The sequence below is a fragment of the Physeter macrocephalus genome, chromosome 2, assembly GCF_002837175.3.
Source record: "Physeter macrocephalus isolate SW-GA chromosome 2, ASM283717v5, whole genome shotgun sequence".
Lineage (NCBI taxonomy): Eukaryota > Metazoa > Chordata > Mammalia > Artiodactyla > Physeteridae > Physeter > Physeter macrocephalus.
In genome coordinates, this window is record NC_041215.1 from 72,085,396 (window position 1) to 72,103,880 (window position 18,485).

The following is an 18,485-nucleotide window of genomic DNA, read 5'->3' on the forward strand; positions in this document are numbered from 1 at the left end:
TTCCACAGATAGCTACTATGCTTTGTGAGAGAAGTCCAATGTTTTTCCAAGTTAACCATTCTATTATGGGATAACTTGAATTTTACAGCCAAAATATGCTTTCCTCTCCCTTGCAATTGTTAGGCTCTTTTTTTGCCTTCTGAAGAAATGCAAACACTACCCCTTTCAGCCTTTTAAAACTAAAGATTACCCATGGTATTACCATTTGTGGGTTTGTTTTTTTTTTTTTTTTTTGAGAGTAATGATATTAGTTTCTTTACATGATTTAGCTTCTGGGCCCCTCAAAGTCCCTCAAATCCTTTTCCGGTCTCTCTGGAATTCTGCTTTCTCTCAAAATTATTTTTAAAAGGCAAATACCATATGCTAACACGTATATATGGAATCTAAGAAAAAAAAAAAGTGGTTAAGAAGAACATAGGGGCAGGACAGGAATAAAGACGCAGACATAGAGAATGGACTTGAGGACACGGGGAGGGGTAAGGGTAATCTGGGACAAAGTGAAAGAGTGGCATGGACCTATATATACTACCAAATGTAAAATAGATAGCTAGTGGTAAGCAGCCGCATAGCACAGGGAGACCGTGCTTTGTGACCACCTAGAGGGGTGGGATAGGGAGGGTGGGAGGCAAGGCAGAGGATGCAGGTTTGACCCCTGGTGGGGGAACTAAGACCCCATATGCTGTGCGGCACAGCCGAAAAAAAAAAAAAAAAAAAAAAAATCAATGCCCAAAGTTAAAAAGTACTCCAGATACACTTCATCAATGGAAAATTAAATGTTTTTTTCCTCTCTGTGATCTAGATTTTCATTTCACTTCCATTTAAGTTAGCAGTAAATAGTTTATTTACTAGTTACAGTAAATTCTTTTCTCACTTTATGGGCAACTAAAACTCCAGCACTTTTTCATATAAAGGACAAGAAAATGGAGTTTTTCCTTTCCTAGCGTTTTGTTTATTGCTACTAGAGAAGCTGTGTAGGCTTTTGGGGAACAGTTGTTCATTCAGCAGGAAATCTACTTAACAATTCCATCACAGGGTCAAATGGTTTATAGTATTAGTTGATGGAGAAATAATGAGGTCAAATCGCAGTCACTGCCAGGGAAATTCAAAATAAAGCAAATAGTTTACTGAAAGTTCCTAGTTTTCCCAGAATCTTCTACCTAGGGTACTCTCTATTCAATAACAGGACAATTTACGGGACTGAAAGATCAAGATCAAGATCTTGCATATGAAAACAAACAAACAAATGCAGCAAAGTTTGGCCATATAAGATCCGACCGGCTATAGCTCAGCCAGATCCTACAGTATCATCAACTTCTTTCTAATGGAAAGGCAAATGGCATTCACCAGTAAGGTCTTGAAAGGTAAAGCAACCACTGGTATTCAAAGGCTTTGTGCACTAACACAGAACTGCTATTTGCAGAGAATAGTTATTTAAATAGCTGGAATACAGTGGGTCAAATCAGAAAGAATACCTTAAAAACTTCAGGAATGAACACTTAAACAGTTCTATTTTTGAGGCCTGCTAGGAAACGCCAAGTAGGTAAATATGCATTGGAACACAAGCAAACATGACAGCAAAATGTGAGGTAAAAGCATATACTCTATGACTCAAGGTCACTAAATATTATTTATAATAAAAAAGGAAATGACAAAAAACAAACTACCTGTACATCTGAATGATTAATGCTATTCCCTAAAACAACCCATAATGAGGAAGGACAAGGAAAGAAATTCCAATTGGAACAATTCCAATTGGAACGATTCCAATAGTTTTTAAATACCTGGGCTTCTAATACTGCAGACACAATGTAAAATAAAATTTGGCATAGATAAAATATATTTTTCCTAACCTTTATGTAGGTAGCTTCTGCCAAAGAAAAGTATTGTATTTAAAGTCAATTTTTTGCAACTGAATTTTTGTTTATCTGGAGAATGACCACTCCTTAATATGTACCTCATGTTTTCTACCAGAAGTTTGGTTAAAAAAAAAAAAAAAAAAAAAAAGTAATAATAATTTAGGAATTAAGCACACACACACATACACACACATATATATTTCTAGAAACAGTTTTCTCAAAAATTGTGTTTTAGCTGTACATATATAGATACTATTGTATATGTGTACATTTTTACTTAGGTTCTAGGGGAAGGAAATTTACTGCATTTTGGAATAAAATGGTTCTCTAAAATATTGCCTGTAAATCACCATCAATGTGAAATAGAAAAATATGTCTTTTACCTAGGAGCACCTTTAAGATTAACTGCAAGTAAACTAGAACAATTATATGTTTCTTTTTAAATTTGAAACTCCTATCATTACTATTCCTAGAGTGTATCAATTTTAGGATAGAGTTTTGCTTTCATCATTGCAAATGGAAAACAATAATACAAACATCCTAACAATGACAGAGAAATTGAAAATATGAACTGCATTAAATATAAAAAAGCCGAGATTCTTATTAATGTGGATTTTTTTCCTTCCAAGGAATTTTAGAGTTCATTCATTCAACAGGTTATACTAAAATTAAAACAAGATATTATATCTGAGTAGTATATTTCTTTTATACGTGTTAGCCAGATACAGCAATCCATATTAATCTTTCTAATTTTAGGGAAAGTGTTTCATGTCTTATTGACAGGTTTAGTGTTCACTTCATAATATGTTCCATTTAAACCTCTTATCTTTCTTGAGGCTACATGTATATCTATCTCCTCATGAAATATATTCAGTCATCCCTCGGTATCCTGGGAGGTTGGCTGCAGGGCCCCAGCAGATACCAAAATCTGCAAATGCTCAAGTCGCTTATATAAAAAGGTGTAGTATTTGCATATAGCATATGCACATCCTTCCATTTTCCCTTATACTTTAAATCATCTCTAGACTACTCATAATACCTAATACGATGTGACTGCTATGTAAATAGTTGTAAATAGAATGTAAATGCATGTAAATAGTTGCGGGTGTGCAGCAAATTCATGTTGTGGTTTTTGGAACTTTCTGGAATTTTTTTCCCCGAATATTTTCAATCCCGATTAGTTGAAACTGCTCATGCAGGACACATGGATACAGAGGGCCAAATGTACATAATCAGAAACTTATTCTCATCAGTGTGTAAATCTGCTTCTGGAATCAAATTAATCATTTCAGGCATTTACAACTCATTCCTTCATAGGCAGAGCCCAGTAAATTATTAATTGATACATTTTATATACTGCCAAATAAAAATCAAATATTACTGAATTAATTAAAGAAATAAAGTCCTAGTTATCATTGTGCTTAAAATAATTTCAAAACATACTCAAAGTCTGGCCTAGAAGCTGGGTACTTTGGCTCTGTCTCCAACTTTCTACAATGTGTACTCAGAAACTGTATGAGTCTCAATTTCCTTACCTGTGAATAAACGACTAACACTAGAAAGGTCCTTTCCTGTTACAAGAATTTTATGTTTATGCCTGAAATATTTCTCCCACAAAAATTATTTCTTGAGTTTTAATTTACTGAATTTGAATGTGACAATTTTTATTTTTTTCCCCAGCTTTACTGAGATGTAATTGACATACAGCATTGTGTAAGTTTAAGGTAAACAATGTGATAATTAGATACATGTATATATTGTGAAATGTTTACCACAATAAGGTTAGTTAATACATCCTTCACCTCACATAATTACAATTTCCTTGTTTTTATTATGGTGAGAATATTAAAACTCTACTCTCATTGCAATAAACCTGACAATTTAGTATGACATACACCTATACATATACAGGTGACCCTTGAACATCATGGGGGTCAGGGCACGACCCTCCGTGAGGTCTAAAATCCGATTATAACTCGTAGTCAGCCCTCCGCACTCACCGTTCCTAGAACCCTCTGTTCCACATCCGTGGATTCAACCAACCACAGATCGTGTAGTACTGTATTCTTTACTACTGAAAAAATCCCAGTATTCGTGGAACCACGCAGTTCAAACCCCTGTTGTTCAAGGGTCAACTGTATAGCTTAAATTAGGAGGGGAAGTTGATAGAGGTTTTTAAATTAAATGCTGCTTCACTGGCTTCTGTTACATACTAACTTTTATAATCCAGCCAATAAAATTTATAGATCATGCACTTGAAATCACCTAAGGACATGAGAGATGTATCAAGGAATTAAGCAAGAGAGTAACAAAAAACGATGGAATTGCCCCAGTGACATGCTGTGATGTCAATTTATCTATGGAAAAATTGTATATGTTTTAACTTTCTTGCAATGGGTCAGGCAGAGAGATTTTGTAGCTGAACAGCATGCATGACACTGAAAAAAAATATCATATACATATGTATGATTTTTTTTTTTAGGTAACCTGCGTAAAAGTGGTCACATATGTCTGTGCCTGGTTAAAAGCACAGAGCTGCATCCTTGATGGATCCAGTTTGTTTTTACCCCTGTGAGAAGTAAGAAGGTCAGGTACTGAAGTCTGTAAATGCAGCATGATGGAACAGTTTAATCAACTGATTTGAAATGTTTAAAGTCACATACCTGTAAGTAGAAATTAGTTATATTTGACAATGCATGCTATATGCTCAACGCAAAGCAATATATTTGAAACAAAGTAATAAGATTAAGTATCATTCAACATAGATTTAGAAATAATGAACTAAACAGTTATATAGTTCTGTTATTTAAGAGATGAATTTAAACACTATTGATATAATGTGAGACGGCAATCTTTTGCATTCTGCTTGCTCTTCGTAACAAACATTTTAAATAAGTGATCCTCAATATTGGAGTGAGGTGAGAGTTGAGAGTATGTGGTTTTTGAAGCATATTCTAAAATTAGCATTTCTTGATTTACTTCTAATTTTGACATTTCAAACAGCATTACAGGAAAGGAATGTTTTCAAATTTATCAAAATATAAAAATTGAGAAACATTGATTTAAATGTCAGACCAAAATTTCACTGTTTTTACAGACACAAGAACAAATCCAATAAAGATGAAAATAATTTCAAATAGTTTGGAACCAATCTGCAAAAAAGAAATTATCTAAGTAAAATTCTGTAGGGGTACTTTGTTTTGTTTTTGCAAGAATCTACGCATAAAAGATAGGATCAAATGTCAGCTTCCCCCAAAGGTATAATTGAAACTAATCCCTAAATCTTGCCAAATCAAATGCATTTCTGGAGAAGATTATTATATTTTCTAAAATGCAGTAAAGAGAAGAAATCTAAACTGCCTGCAACTGCCTCTTTGTGGAAAAAACTTTATAAAAAATCTAAGGAGAGATAGACCTAATAACAATGTAATTAAAACCATCATATATTAAAAATAAATAAAATATTTAACCTTGATGACTACAAATATTTAAACAACTTTTTATAAAATCAATAAAAGGAATGAATTTAATAACAAGAAAGCACATTTAAGTTTCTCCAAAGATGACGGCTTTCAAAAATTGAATACTGAATAGATGAATAGGTGGATGGATAAATGAATGAGTGAATCAGCTGAACAACATGAATGTTTGTTCCTCTGCCTGGGATTTCCTTCTCCACCACGTTCACACAATGAAATGATCTCCATCCTTTAGGGTCTAGCTCAGGTGCCACGACCTGATATAATCCCTTACTTAATACATCCTCAATGGACTGGTTTATTATTCTCTTATGGACTGTACTTTGCTCTGCTCTGCTATATTATCAAAGTAAACTATAAGCTAATAAATTAACATTAAGGAGGATTAGACACTGAACACAAATCAGCAAATGCACACCACCATTAGAAGAGAAAATCTGATCCTGAATTGCAACATTACAGAGATATAACAGAAAATAATTACATTCCTATCCACTCTCTTGCCTTTCTAAGATACGTATTATGGTGGTTAAAGCTTGGAGCTCAAATTTTAAAAGACCCCTAGAAACATCAGTGACTAACCAGCATCATTTCTTAATCTTTTAGCATCTTAGTCATCTGTAAATATAGATTCATATTATCCACTTTCCTGGGTTGTTTTAAGGAGGAAAGTTATATAGCTTATATGAAAGTGGCTAATGTCTACATTTTTTTCCTTGGTCTCTTTGGTGCTGTCTTGTGTCCACTTCGCAAGTGCTGAGTTGATCGCTTGTCCTCTTCCTTTCTATGGTCCCTGTACTGCAGTGGATGCTGTGGTGCACTGCCCCAGTCCCCCTTTCAGACAAGCCACTCATTCTTCCACCTGCTAGGAGTGTTGGCAGCTGAAGGCTCACAGCTGAGCCCCTCTCTGGGAATTGAAATACAGAAGCAAGCTGCCTTACTCATGGTTACATCCCCTCCCCTGGCCTGGAAGAATGGAGGAAGAGCCTGTATCCAGTGACGGACTGGTGTGGAGCACACAAAGTCCTGACCCCTTGCTTCAACTTGGGACTACTCCAAAGGGTCATTCCAGTGCCAGAGGTGCCTACAAGGTCAGCTGAGGCCTCTGCTGCAAGTGCAGAGCATTTCAGCTTCTCCCTCTGTGCAATCATCTCGCTTCCCTCACTTCTTACAGGTGTTAGGCGCTGAACCTGAGAACACTACTCAGAGTTGGTTTCCCAGGGAACCTGACCTCAAAATTAAAATACAAAATTCCAACCTGTCTACAACTCTGACTTATCTCCTTAAAACCTCCAAATACCTACTGCTCACCACCACTTAGCTATCCTGCACATAGCTCACAATCAAGATGTCCCCAAATTAAACTCTGTCTCTACCTTACCCCCCAAGTCTTCTTCCCTCCCCCAACACCGTATATTTTTAATAGCATCAATATCCATCCAGTCGTCTAAGCCAAAACTTTTGATTATGTGTTCATTTGTATCTCCCAAAAAAGATACGTTGGAGTCCTAATGCCTGGTACCTCTGAATATGACCTTATGTGGAAATAGGGTCTTAGCCGATGTAGTCAAATTGAGAGGAATTCACTAGGGTGGGCCCTAATCCAACATCATTAGTGTCTTTATAAAATGAAAAGACAGAGACAGATAGGGAGAACTCCATGTGACAACAGAAGCGAAGATCAGAGTGTTGCAGTTGCCACACATGGGAGGCCAAGGATGAAGTACCACCACCAGAAGCTACGAAAAAGCGAGGTAGGATCCTCCCTAGAGCCTGCAGAGAGCATGGCCCTGCCTACACCTCCATTTCAGACTTACAGCCTCTAGCCTCTAAGAATACAGTTCTGTTGTATAAAGTCCCAAGTTTGTGATACTCTGTTATGACAGCCACAGGAAATGAATATACCCTTTGAAACAGCTCACAACTCACATATCCAGACCCTGAGCCCTTATTTTTTAACTCGCGGTGTCTTACCATTATCCCACACGCCACCATCACTCCCTTAGATTGAGCCCTCGTCAAGTGTGCTTCGGATGGCTGCAATAGCCTTTCATCCTCTCCCCTTTATTACACCCCCCAACCAAACTTTCTTTAAAAGTAGAGGTTTGCTAACAACAAAGTATAACAAAACAAGACAAAGTTTCCTCTTTCTGTTAAATAAAAAGAAACCTATTTCAATCTCTTGCCCATGGTAAGTCAAGCCATTTACTATCTGGCTCCAATTTACCTCTGTCACTTACTACTTTCCAGTAGTCCATCCTCATGTGTATTTAATGGGCTTTTGTGCATCTGGATGCTTCCACATGCTGGACCCATTACATCTAACAGATGGGTGTCTCTGTCTCCCTCCCTCCCTCCCCCTCTCCTCCCGCTCCCTCTCTTTCATTCTATGTTTCCTGATGAATTCTCTTTTTACCATAAATCTGCTTCAAGTGCCATCTCTACTGTGAAGTATTCCAGTTTATTTTCAAGATTATTAACCATATCTTTATCCTGCTTCAATATTTTTCCTAAAAATCTGTTTTAATTCTTTTTTATATGTTTAATTATAATTTCTGATTTCCATACCTGTTTCTCCTCAAAGGCAGGGACATTGCTTCACTCTTTATCACTTAAGACAGTGCCAGAGAGCAAGAAGACCCTGAGCCTATGTCTACTGAGGAAATGAGTACACCGATGACATCTTTCTAGTGTCCAGCAGGCATAAGGCAAAAAACAGGTGCTTAGGAAATGTGAGTTGAAAAAATGAATAGCCACAGTTTACTGAATATGTACTCATGTATTCCTTCACAATTTTTTTCTCTCACAATGATCAAAGTGAATGGACTTGGCTTCCTTTAAGAACAAAAATTTTGCATAACTGTGTTTGCAGTGTTTTAAATGACACTCTGTTGAAGGTGAGAAGTTTGATTATGTAAAATTTGAAGGTTTCATTGGTTTCCTTTCTTCAAGGACCTCAGCTAGCTCCATCACAACTTGGAGACAATGTTTCAAAACACTAAAGAACTACTGAGTAAAGCTGAGTAAAGTTTCTGTATTTGACTGGAGGAGGAATGAATAGGGGATCTTTCTGTGCAGAAAATTTTACACAGGATGTTTTCCTTTCTGCTGAGTACACAACAGGAGCAAATTCACTTAAGCCAGCCTTGATAATAGATACATTTGTCAAAAGAGCAGTAAAGAAGATTTGGGGTATTAGATTCACAGCTAGTAGCTTCTCTGAAAGCTGTCAGAGTTTAACCACTCCAAAATTACCTGAGGCTGTTATGTTTTAAAATATTTGGAGAAGTAAACTGGATAAATTTAACGTTTTTCCCCCAAATTTACATACACTTTCAAATCAACGTCACAATTCTGTAAAATGGCTCTTTTTTTATCTTTAAAGCAAAGAAATAAGTAATCTGTAATAACTGAAAACAAAGGGTATCTTTAACTCTCCAAGAAAGAGCTCTCCATTTAAAAAAATTTATTAATTTAGTTTTTTAGAACTTTCAATTTTGAGATTTGGCATGATTTAAAAAAGAGAAAAAAACTACACTTCTTAAGAATTTAGTTTAAGCGAGATACCAATCACATTGAATTACTGCAGCTGGGTGAAAAAAAAATTTTTTTTTTTCTCTAAGCAGCTGTTAGCACAGTGCCTGGAGCACAGTAGATCTCAATAAATATCTATTGAATGAATGGATGCATTTCATGCTTCATTTGAGGCTCATACTAATGAAGCACTTCATTGTTAATGGTGAAAATCTGCAGCTGTTAATGTTTGCCTAGGGCTTAAAGGGCCGCCTCAGGTGGAGGCTGATTCTGAGAGAGGTCATCAGTTTAGAGTGTATTCTGAGAAGCAGTGACAGGAGTCTTATTACTCTCATGGGTCCCCTTGAGATGACAGTATATCTTTCTCGATTCTGAGACAGACTCTATCTTCAGAGAAATGCTGATGTTCTATTGCCAATTATTGCCTCAAAACTCTTTAAGATATTTTACTCAACACCTTATTTGAACTCATCTCTTTGGTCATTTGCTGGTAAGGTGTTTGATTACAAAATATTTTGACTTCAATCTGGAGTGTCTATCTAACTGTCTATCAGAACACGGAAACCTGCCTATATGAGAGCTAACACTAGAAGAGGACAGAAAGTCTCCATAAAATACAATGGGAAAAAAAGTATGCTAGGACATGAAAGAGAGGGTGGATTTGTTTTTTTGGATGGGGAAAGGGAAAGAGGGAAAGCTGTCAAAGGTCAAAGATATTCTTTCCCCCTGTTCAAAATGATGATTCTTAAACAGGTAAAAGTGGAAAATACCCCAGCCCCTGAATAAAGAAAATGATTTCTCAGAAACCTGCCTCAAAATAAACCAGGGATGAATTTAGGCTCACTTCCTATGCAAACTCAATCCAGCACAGTGGCCCCTGGGAACCCTGCTGCTAAGGATTCTGAGGTTGCATCCAGACTTAGGAAGAGAGAGTTTGGAGGATATGGACCAGAACAGGCGTTTGTGACAAGGTCCTATGTTTGTCTTTACACACTAAAATTTAACCTGTAGCAAATAGCTACTTGTGTGTACATGACTACTAATCATACCCATGATAATTGTTAATTGGGCACTTATTTCCCAACAGGCACTTGTTTATCTAAATCATTCAATCTTTATTACAATTCTATGTTGCATACAAGTAAACTAGAAAAAAACAGAGGTTTTTTAAAATTGCTCAAGATAATGAAGTTATTAGCAAATATTAAATACAGGATCTAAGGCAAGTATTCTATCTCCAGAGGATGCATTCTTCATCATACTCCAAGGTAGTGCTTAAGACTTAAATAACTTACATATATTCAATTGGGCATTCTTTTCCATTGGATAATCATGATTTGCCTCTTTGGGCAAGGTTCATCAAGAACATGGAACCATTATTTCAAAGATATCTGAGGCATGAAAAATAAGAAAGTTACATAGGAGTTAAAAAACTGGAAACTCAAGTAAGAGCTGAAGATTAGGGGAATTAGAGCAGGGAGGTTAGCCTGGAAGGGCATTAGAAACACTTCAGGTGAATAAGGAAATCTGCATTTTTTTTTAGTGGTCCAAATTGAAAAATAAAACCAACAAGTCATAACTAGGAACATTTAAATCTCAAGCTACTGGAGAGAAAGGCTCTAGACACAGGGTGTCACAGTTGGCAATAGCTTAATATTATCTAACAAATTTCCTGTAGAGCTTGAAATTTCATTACTTCTCAAGTCCAGTATATAGTCAAGTAGGTTTGAATGTACTCAAGATGACACATTTTGAGATATGCCATGGAAAATGTCTTAAGAAGAAGGATAAACTTTCAAAATCCATAATTTAAAATCTGAACTTTTAGAGACTAATAATGATGATGAATTCAATAGTAAACACAATACCTAACACTTTTTTAGGGCTTACCAACTCAAATACTGTGCTAAATGATTTAAGGAGACTAGCTTATGTATTCCTTATTACAACCTATGAGGCAGTCTCAAGCTCCTGAATATTATACCATGTAAACCACAGATATGAAATAGAAAAAGTGTATTTTTTCTCATGTAGTTATGACTATAATGTCATAAAAAAACCCAATGATAATTAAGAATATTAAAATGTTACCATCAAATGGTCTTTGGATAACACAGTTTAAGTGCACTAAATTTCATGCTTTTTAGGAAGAATTTATGGGCTAGGTGGCAGAGTAACTTTATGGATGGTTAAAATAGTCTATTTCAGTAACCAAATAGTTTACAGACTAAATCATTAATTATAAAAGACTGCTGGATACTATGACATCACAAACTTCCTCTGGATACTACAGGGTATGTAAATTCTTCAGAAGCATGGCTCAGTATCTCAGGGGAGACAAACTGGGTATTAACCCCAATAGGAATGTGGGTTTTATCCCTGAAATAGACAAAGACAGGAGAAGGAAGGTAGACTTTTGAATAACAAGACTGGGATTCTTGTCTTGGCTCTGCCTTGAACCAGCTTTATAACTATAGAAAAAGTTGCTTCCTCTTAATGGTTTTCTCAGTTAGGAAATGAGGTGCTAAATGGGGCAGGTCTATCATAGTCCCTTTACAATGTTATAATTCAACATACTAAGAATATGATTTTTGCCAGCGACTAAGGAGATCCATGCAGGGATAGCCACAGGCTTTGAGCAAAGAAAAAACGACCAGGTAAGAAATGATTCCTCCCAAATATTAAGATGAAAGCAGTATTTGGTAAACTCAACCAAGCTACCAAAGTGCTTTAACATCCAGAATCTCAAGCTTATTCAGAAAGTCTGCCAGGCAGTTAGGGTTTTACAGCTCTAATCTTTGTAGGCAGAAAAATGGGTAACTGAATTAGTTTTCATTTTCACATGAGACTAGACCCAGATTACTGTTCCTGAGCGGGGTATGTGAAATCTAATTTTCTACATTCAAGCCAAAACAACCGCATCTTTTGAATTTTGGATTACTTCTTCCATGTAAAGATTTTTAAAATAAAAAATAAAATATTTTATTCCTTACTTTGTGATCTTGGAAATAATTTTTTTGGCTACTTAAAATATATATATTCATAAGTTATTCAATCATCTATTCATTCAATAAGTAAGTATTGAGCATTTACTCTGCACCTAGTACTGGTCGTATCGTGTGCATGCACACAAACACACACACAAACACACACACACAGAGCTGTGTATCTTTGTTCCAAAATCCACTATAAATTCATGGAGGATAGGTCTTAATATAAGGTTAAGAAGACAGAAGATGTTTTGGAAATACCTGTCAAATACTTTCAAATATGACCTAAAGAAAGGAAAAAATATTTTAAAGTGATATCTTAAAACTTTAAAGAGATGCCATAAAAAATGCTTTGTGATAAAACTCACTTATGATTATTATATTCCATATTAATAAAAATACAGCTCAATAATGCTTTGAATATAGGCAACCAGGTGTGGGGAAGGAGGATACAAAAAAAGTTTTAATAAAAGTTTCCCGTTTTCAATGAGTTTACAGTACCATTTGAGGCATACAATAATTTCTCAAAAAAATTAAGATACAAGGCTAAATAATAAACCTAGGAAAAGGCATAAAATTATGTGGGGTTCAAAATGAGATCATATCTGTTTGAAGAGAAACTAGGAATGATGCAAACTGGGAATGATACCATTTTTGAGCACTCTGAGTACTGTTCTAAGCATTCTACATGTGTTAATTCATTTAACCCTCACCTAACCCTAGCTGTAAGGGCTAATAATTTTACACAGGAGGAAGCTGAGGGCTATGTCTTGCAGTACGTGTTTCGGATTTTGACTGAAGAAGGAAACCCCAAGCAAAATCATGCAGGTTGTGAGTGTATGTGGCCCAGAAGAAAACTGGGTTGGTTCAGGCGCAGGAGCCCTAGCAAGCCCAGGAGAGACAGCTGGTCAGCTGGCTGGGGCCATGGTGTGAAGCCTTTATGTATGGTCCACAATTCAAATCTACGTTGGGGATCAAGGATACTTCAAAGGAGAAGTATGATTAGGATTGAACCTAAGTAAAATTAATCAAACAAGTGGATTAGAGTAGATGGAAAATGGAGGCAGAGACACCAGTGGGGAATCCACGTGGAATGGTTTCGGCAAGAAGTAGAGAGGGCAAAGGCAAAGGTGATGAACAGGAGCTGTGGATTCAACAGACACTGTGAAAGGAGATGGTATATGACTTTACGATTGATAACAAACAGGGAATAAAGGAAGGGAAGACTTAAAGATACCTGGTGCTTTCAAGTTTCGCTAAATGGATTATATCAGTTATGATGAACCAGTAAGTAAAACCTTACCATATGAACCTTCAGGAAGCTACAGTATAAATTCACACACACACAAACTACTCATTAGTATGCAATATTAGAATAAACTTAGGACAGCAAAAATCTGAAATTTTAACTCATTTCGTACTAGTTAATAACATGAAACAAAATGTGTATAAAACAATCTTACCCCTTTGCTGTATTCACTATCTGAATCACTGCTAAGTTCCTCAGTATTCATAATTTCCAAATCAGATTCCCCAGGTGCAATTGGCACTGTCACTGTGAGGCTGGGATTATGAATAAATGATTGACATTCACTTTCTTCCACCAAGTATTTGTCCATGCTGTTTCCAAAACCACTGGTTTTATCTTTTTCTTTGTGAAAATTGTGATCCTTGCTCATTTCAGCAAGTGTGTGGTTAGAGATGTAGTTTTCCTTCTTAAAATTTAGATCTTCTGTTCGTCTTATCTCTTTGGAAATCTTTGGCTTTGTGGAAAATGCTTTTAGAATAAATTCACGTAAGGTTTGTTTCATATAATTTATTCCCTTCTTAATTCTAGCCACTGCAGTCTGGAGGTTGTTTGCATCAGTGTCTTCTTCAATTGCTGTAAGATTGTCTGAACTAAATGAGCTCAATAATAAAGCAAGAAATAAGTTGAGGACCTATGTCAGGGTGGGGATAGGGTGTGGAGAAAAAGGGAGACAGGAAATAAAAACGAAAATAAGTGCAGTTTTCTGAAATACAGGCCAAAATCCAAACCAGCAATGAAGAGCCCTGCACTTCTTCACCCATAGATAAGAACATATGATAGGTGTAGAGGAAAAGCTAGAGTCCTCATCAGTCTCTCCATGTCTGAGCTTCTGTGAACTCTGGGGAGCAGAGGTCAGCCATACCCTTAAAGGGCTAGCATGAGGAGCAAAGAGAATGCTCCCTCACCATTACCATGATGTCATTCCTAAGTTCCTTTCTACAGCAGGAATCCCTTGTCCAAATTCCCTTTTATGGGTCTAAATAGCTCTTCTAACATTACCTTTAATTGATATTTGTTACCTGTGAGAAACAAGCAGAACAAGAAAATTGTGACTAGTGTCTATTGTGCTGAAGGTAACTTAAGCCAAGATCTGTGTTCACTTTTCCCAGGAGATAAATGTCACTTATTACAACAAAGGGAACACATAATACTTGCAGAGCTCCTGTAATAAAATATTCTGTCCGAGAATTTTGCCAACTTGCAACTTAATGAGGCTATTTTTTTTTTTGGTTGCGTTGTGTGGCATGCGAGATCTTAGTTTCCTGGCCAGGGATCAAACCCGCGCCCCCTGCAGTGGAAGCATGGAGTCCTAACCACTGGACTGCCAGGGAAGTCCCTTAATGAAGCTTTTAAAGCAAAGAAAAAGACCTGCTCATTGAACCCAATTCAAATGAGACAATGGCATTATGATTGGGTGGCTTCACTGCCAATCATTTTCGCCCCGGACAACTCCAGGTCAAGACAACTCCGACTTGAAGCAAAGTTCTGTTTGTGTGCAAACTATTTCTGTTTTCCATCCTGGAGGTAACGGTCCAGGTGAACTGAACATTGTGGAAGAAAAAAAAAAAAAAGAATTCTTACAGAGAGCTAAAAATATGTAAATCATATTTTAAAAGTGTTTTATATTAAAAAAACAAAAAGATAATTGAAATAAACTTTCATTTAAGTCTCTTCATGGCCAAAAACATCTACCTCATATTTAAACAATCAAAATTAGACCAAACTGAGGAAAAGGGACTCACCCCTGATTTTGGTCACATCTAAAACAATTTCTCAGAAATGTAAGTAGAAAAGCACAAGTTAAAAATGTCTGTGTTAATATGTCTAGTTTAAGAGAAGAATCTGAGAGGGAGGGGAAAGAGAAAAGCATAGAAAACAATTTGATGAAACATTAAGGAATTCTGAATTGGTTATTTTCATTTTGGTTTTTACTGTCAATGAAAAATATATTTCATTATGAAATGCATGTTTGTTTATGTGTATGTTTTAATAGGAATGTTGATGGGAAGCCAAGGGCTCATTTTACCCTTTAGTCTCCCTAATCAATGCAAATGTTAACAGATTTCTTTTTTTCCTTCAAATTTTTAATTAGATTTCATTTTTCCAGCTTTACTGAGAGATAATTGTCATACAGCACTGTGTAAGTTTAAAGTGTACAACATATTGATTTGATACCCTTATATATTAGGGAATACCTCCATCATGTCTCATAATTACCATTATTTTTTTGTGGTGAGAACATTTAAGTCTACTCTCTTAGCAACTTTCAAGTTGGCATGTGGGCTGCAAGGACAAAAAAAATGAGCAACTTATTTTCAAGCCAGTGGGAAGTGAAGGTACTAACCATATGGCTATTATCACAGACAACCTCCTGGGATACCTGATGAAGAGTCTGATGCTAGGTTGACCAACTAAACCAAACCAACATGGTGGCTTTGAAAATTGAATTGAGTCATTGAAGAGCATCTTATCCCAATTATCTCCTGCCCCTAAGCTTGAAAATTCCTACCAACAGGTACGTATAAGAAAGAAGGAAACATACAGTGAAGGCGTACAAGCTAGGAAAACACTAATGGAGAAGCAGATCACTTGTAAAAGATGCTATAGAGCAGTGGTGGGCAAACATTTTCTGTAAAAGGGCCCGATAATAAATTATTTAGGTTTTGTAGGACAAAGAATCTCTATGGAGACTACTCAGACCTGTTTGTGTAGAGTAAGACAGCCAAAGACAATATGTAAATGAATGAGCATGTCCGTGTTTCAATAAATTTTGCTTATGGAAACTGAAATGTGAATTTCATATAATTTCCATGTGCCAAAAAATATTTTTCTTTATATTTTTTTAACAATTTAAAAATGTAAAAAACATTTCAGTTTTGCAGGTCCATCCAAAAACAAGCAGTGTGGGGGATTTGGCCCATGGGCCATACTGTTTGCTGATACTTGTTACAGGTGCTAGTCTTATATGTGACTTTAACAGAGCAGGACTAGTCCTTCCATTTGCCTTGTTCCATTATAACTTCATTTTTGTTATTGTTAATTTAATCATATTCTATTTACTAGTATAGCTTCACATTTGAATCAACACTTAAGAGACATGAAAACCACAGATGTAATTCATATGACATCACTATCAAAATGAAAGAATAAAACAGAAAACTTTCCATTAAAATAAATATTGTGAAAAATATAAATATAGGTTATCTGGCACAGAAATGTAGACAATATTTCATTTTCTTTTCTGTTCTTCACTGAATTAAAATAGTCAATATTCCATTATAATTAACAGTTTTAGATCTAATTAATCCTATAATTATAAAAGTAACTGATCATATCATCATGTAACTATTTTCTATGGAGAATTTTAAATGTATGAACATCAGATTACATACCACCAGGTTTCCAATGACCATGACCATCATGTAAACAATAAGGCACATGGCTTGACCGGCGACCTCCATGCAGTCCCACATGGTCTCTATCCACTCTCCACACAGCACTCGGAACACAATCAGGAAGGAGTGGAAGAAGTCATTCATGTGCCAGCGTGGGAGTGTGCAGTCTTCATTGATCTTACAGACACATTCTTTGTAGCTCTTACCAAAGAGCTGCATGCCGACCACGGCAAAAATGAAGACGATGATGGCCAACACCAAGGTGAGGTTACCTAGAGCCCCCACTGAGTTACCAATGATCTTGATCAGCATGTTCAGTGTTGGCCAAGATTTTGCCAACTTGAAAACTCGGAGCTAAAAGTAAACACAAAGCTTAATATTAATTTTTATGAAAAAGTTCTCAATGTTTCCAATCTTGAATTTTGTTCCAAAATTTAGTTCTAAAATATTGTCATTATTACCTAGCTAAAATCGATTATTTCTACTTTTCATTTTCATCTACTCTCAATATTCCTGTTATTTTGTTATACTTGCCACTATATAATTACCACGCAAATTTTGAAGGAACTGTAATTTTAGTTCAGGATTGTTATAGAACCTCTATCAGATATTATATCCTTTAAATTGAAAATTTATCCTTAATTCTATTTTCTGATACTTTCATAATTTTTTTCATGCTGACATAGGGAGAAAGCCTAACATGTTAGAGGAAAAAAGCATTAGAAAGTCTCTACTTTTTAATATTTTTGATACCAGAGAACAATTTTGAGGGTATAATCTTTAATTATCAAATCCACAAAGTAATGAACATATTATAATGGTTGAAATTCTATAAACCATAAGCTTATTGCGATATAAATCATCGCCCTACCATTATACTAGCATACAACTGAATATGTCTTTAAGATCCTAAAATTAAGATATCTCTGTGATTTTGAGCTCTGAGTGCATGTTACTGAACGGGCTTTATTTTACTAGATATTGAGACCTAATCTTGTCTTTTGATTCAAACCTCCAAAAGTTTTAAATAATAATAATGCAAAACCAAAGAAACACCCCTTTATATATAGAACATAATGGTAAGGTTGGTCTATATTTACCAGTCTGAATGATCGTAGAACTGACAATCCTTCCACATCTGCTAGAAAAAGCTCCACTAAGCTTAAAGTCACAATAAGACTGTCAAAAATATTCCATCCTACTTGGAAGTACTCATATGGATCCATGGCAATTAGTTTTAAAACCATTTCAGCTGCAAAGATGCCAGTAAAGACCTACATGAAAAATATAATATTTTTCTAGGATTATTAGAAGGTATGGAATCAAGCTAACGATAATAATGACTATATGTTTAGCATTTACTGTGTTTCAGACAATGTGCTAGATACTTTATAAACATATTATTATTTCATTCAATCCTACAAACCAAGTATCACTAGTCCTATAGCTCTAATACAAGCATCGAAGGGTTATGAAGCTCTAACTCACCTATCAGCTCTCATCACCTTTAGATAGCATCATAGAAAAGCATACTAAAATTTCAGATAAATAAAACCTCTGAAAATTAACACAGGCACTTTGCAAAACAAGTTTTGTGGGTCAACAAGTTATTCTGGAAGATAATATAAAGGAAACAGACTGATAGAAAAATTTTGAGCCAGTCTTTTTTTCTGGTCTGACTGCTCTTAGGGTAATAAGGAAGAAGTTGACTCACTCTTTAAAGATTTATCAGTAAAGGAAAAAGTATTTAATTGATACAGTAGCAGCTAAAGTAAGACTTCCAAAGCTTTGACACAAAAGTGCATCACAAAACATCATTAATTCATGACACGGCATCAAAGGACTCATTTAAAAACGCAACAGTGAAAGACTTATGAATCATTCGGGTACAATTTGATTCAAAGAAACTGAGCAAAGAAGAT

The 18,485-nt window shown here is 35.7% G+C and overlaps 1 protein-coding gene across 1 annotated transcript in view; it reads right to left on the reverse strand.

Moving 5' to 3' along the window:
• SCN9A (sodium voltage-gated channel alpha subunit 9) overlaps positions 1 to 18,485 on the reverse strand; it is a 157,904-nt gene that overhangs the window by 41,399 nt on the left and 98,020 nt on the right. The window contains exons 15-17 of the mRNA XM_024122208.2: positions 17,664 to 17,837; positions 16,561 to 16,917; positions 13,323 to 13,799 (exon numbers count right to left, since the gene is read on the reverse strand). Coding sequence (XP_023977976.1) covers positions 13,323 to 13,799; positions 16,561 to 16,917; positions 17,664 to 17,837 — 1,008 coding nt within the window. The remainder of the gene's footprint in view (positions 1 to 13,322; positions 13,800 to 16,560; positions 16,918 to 17,663; positions 17,838 to 18,485) is intronic.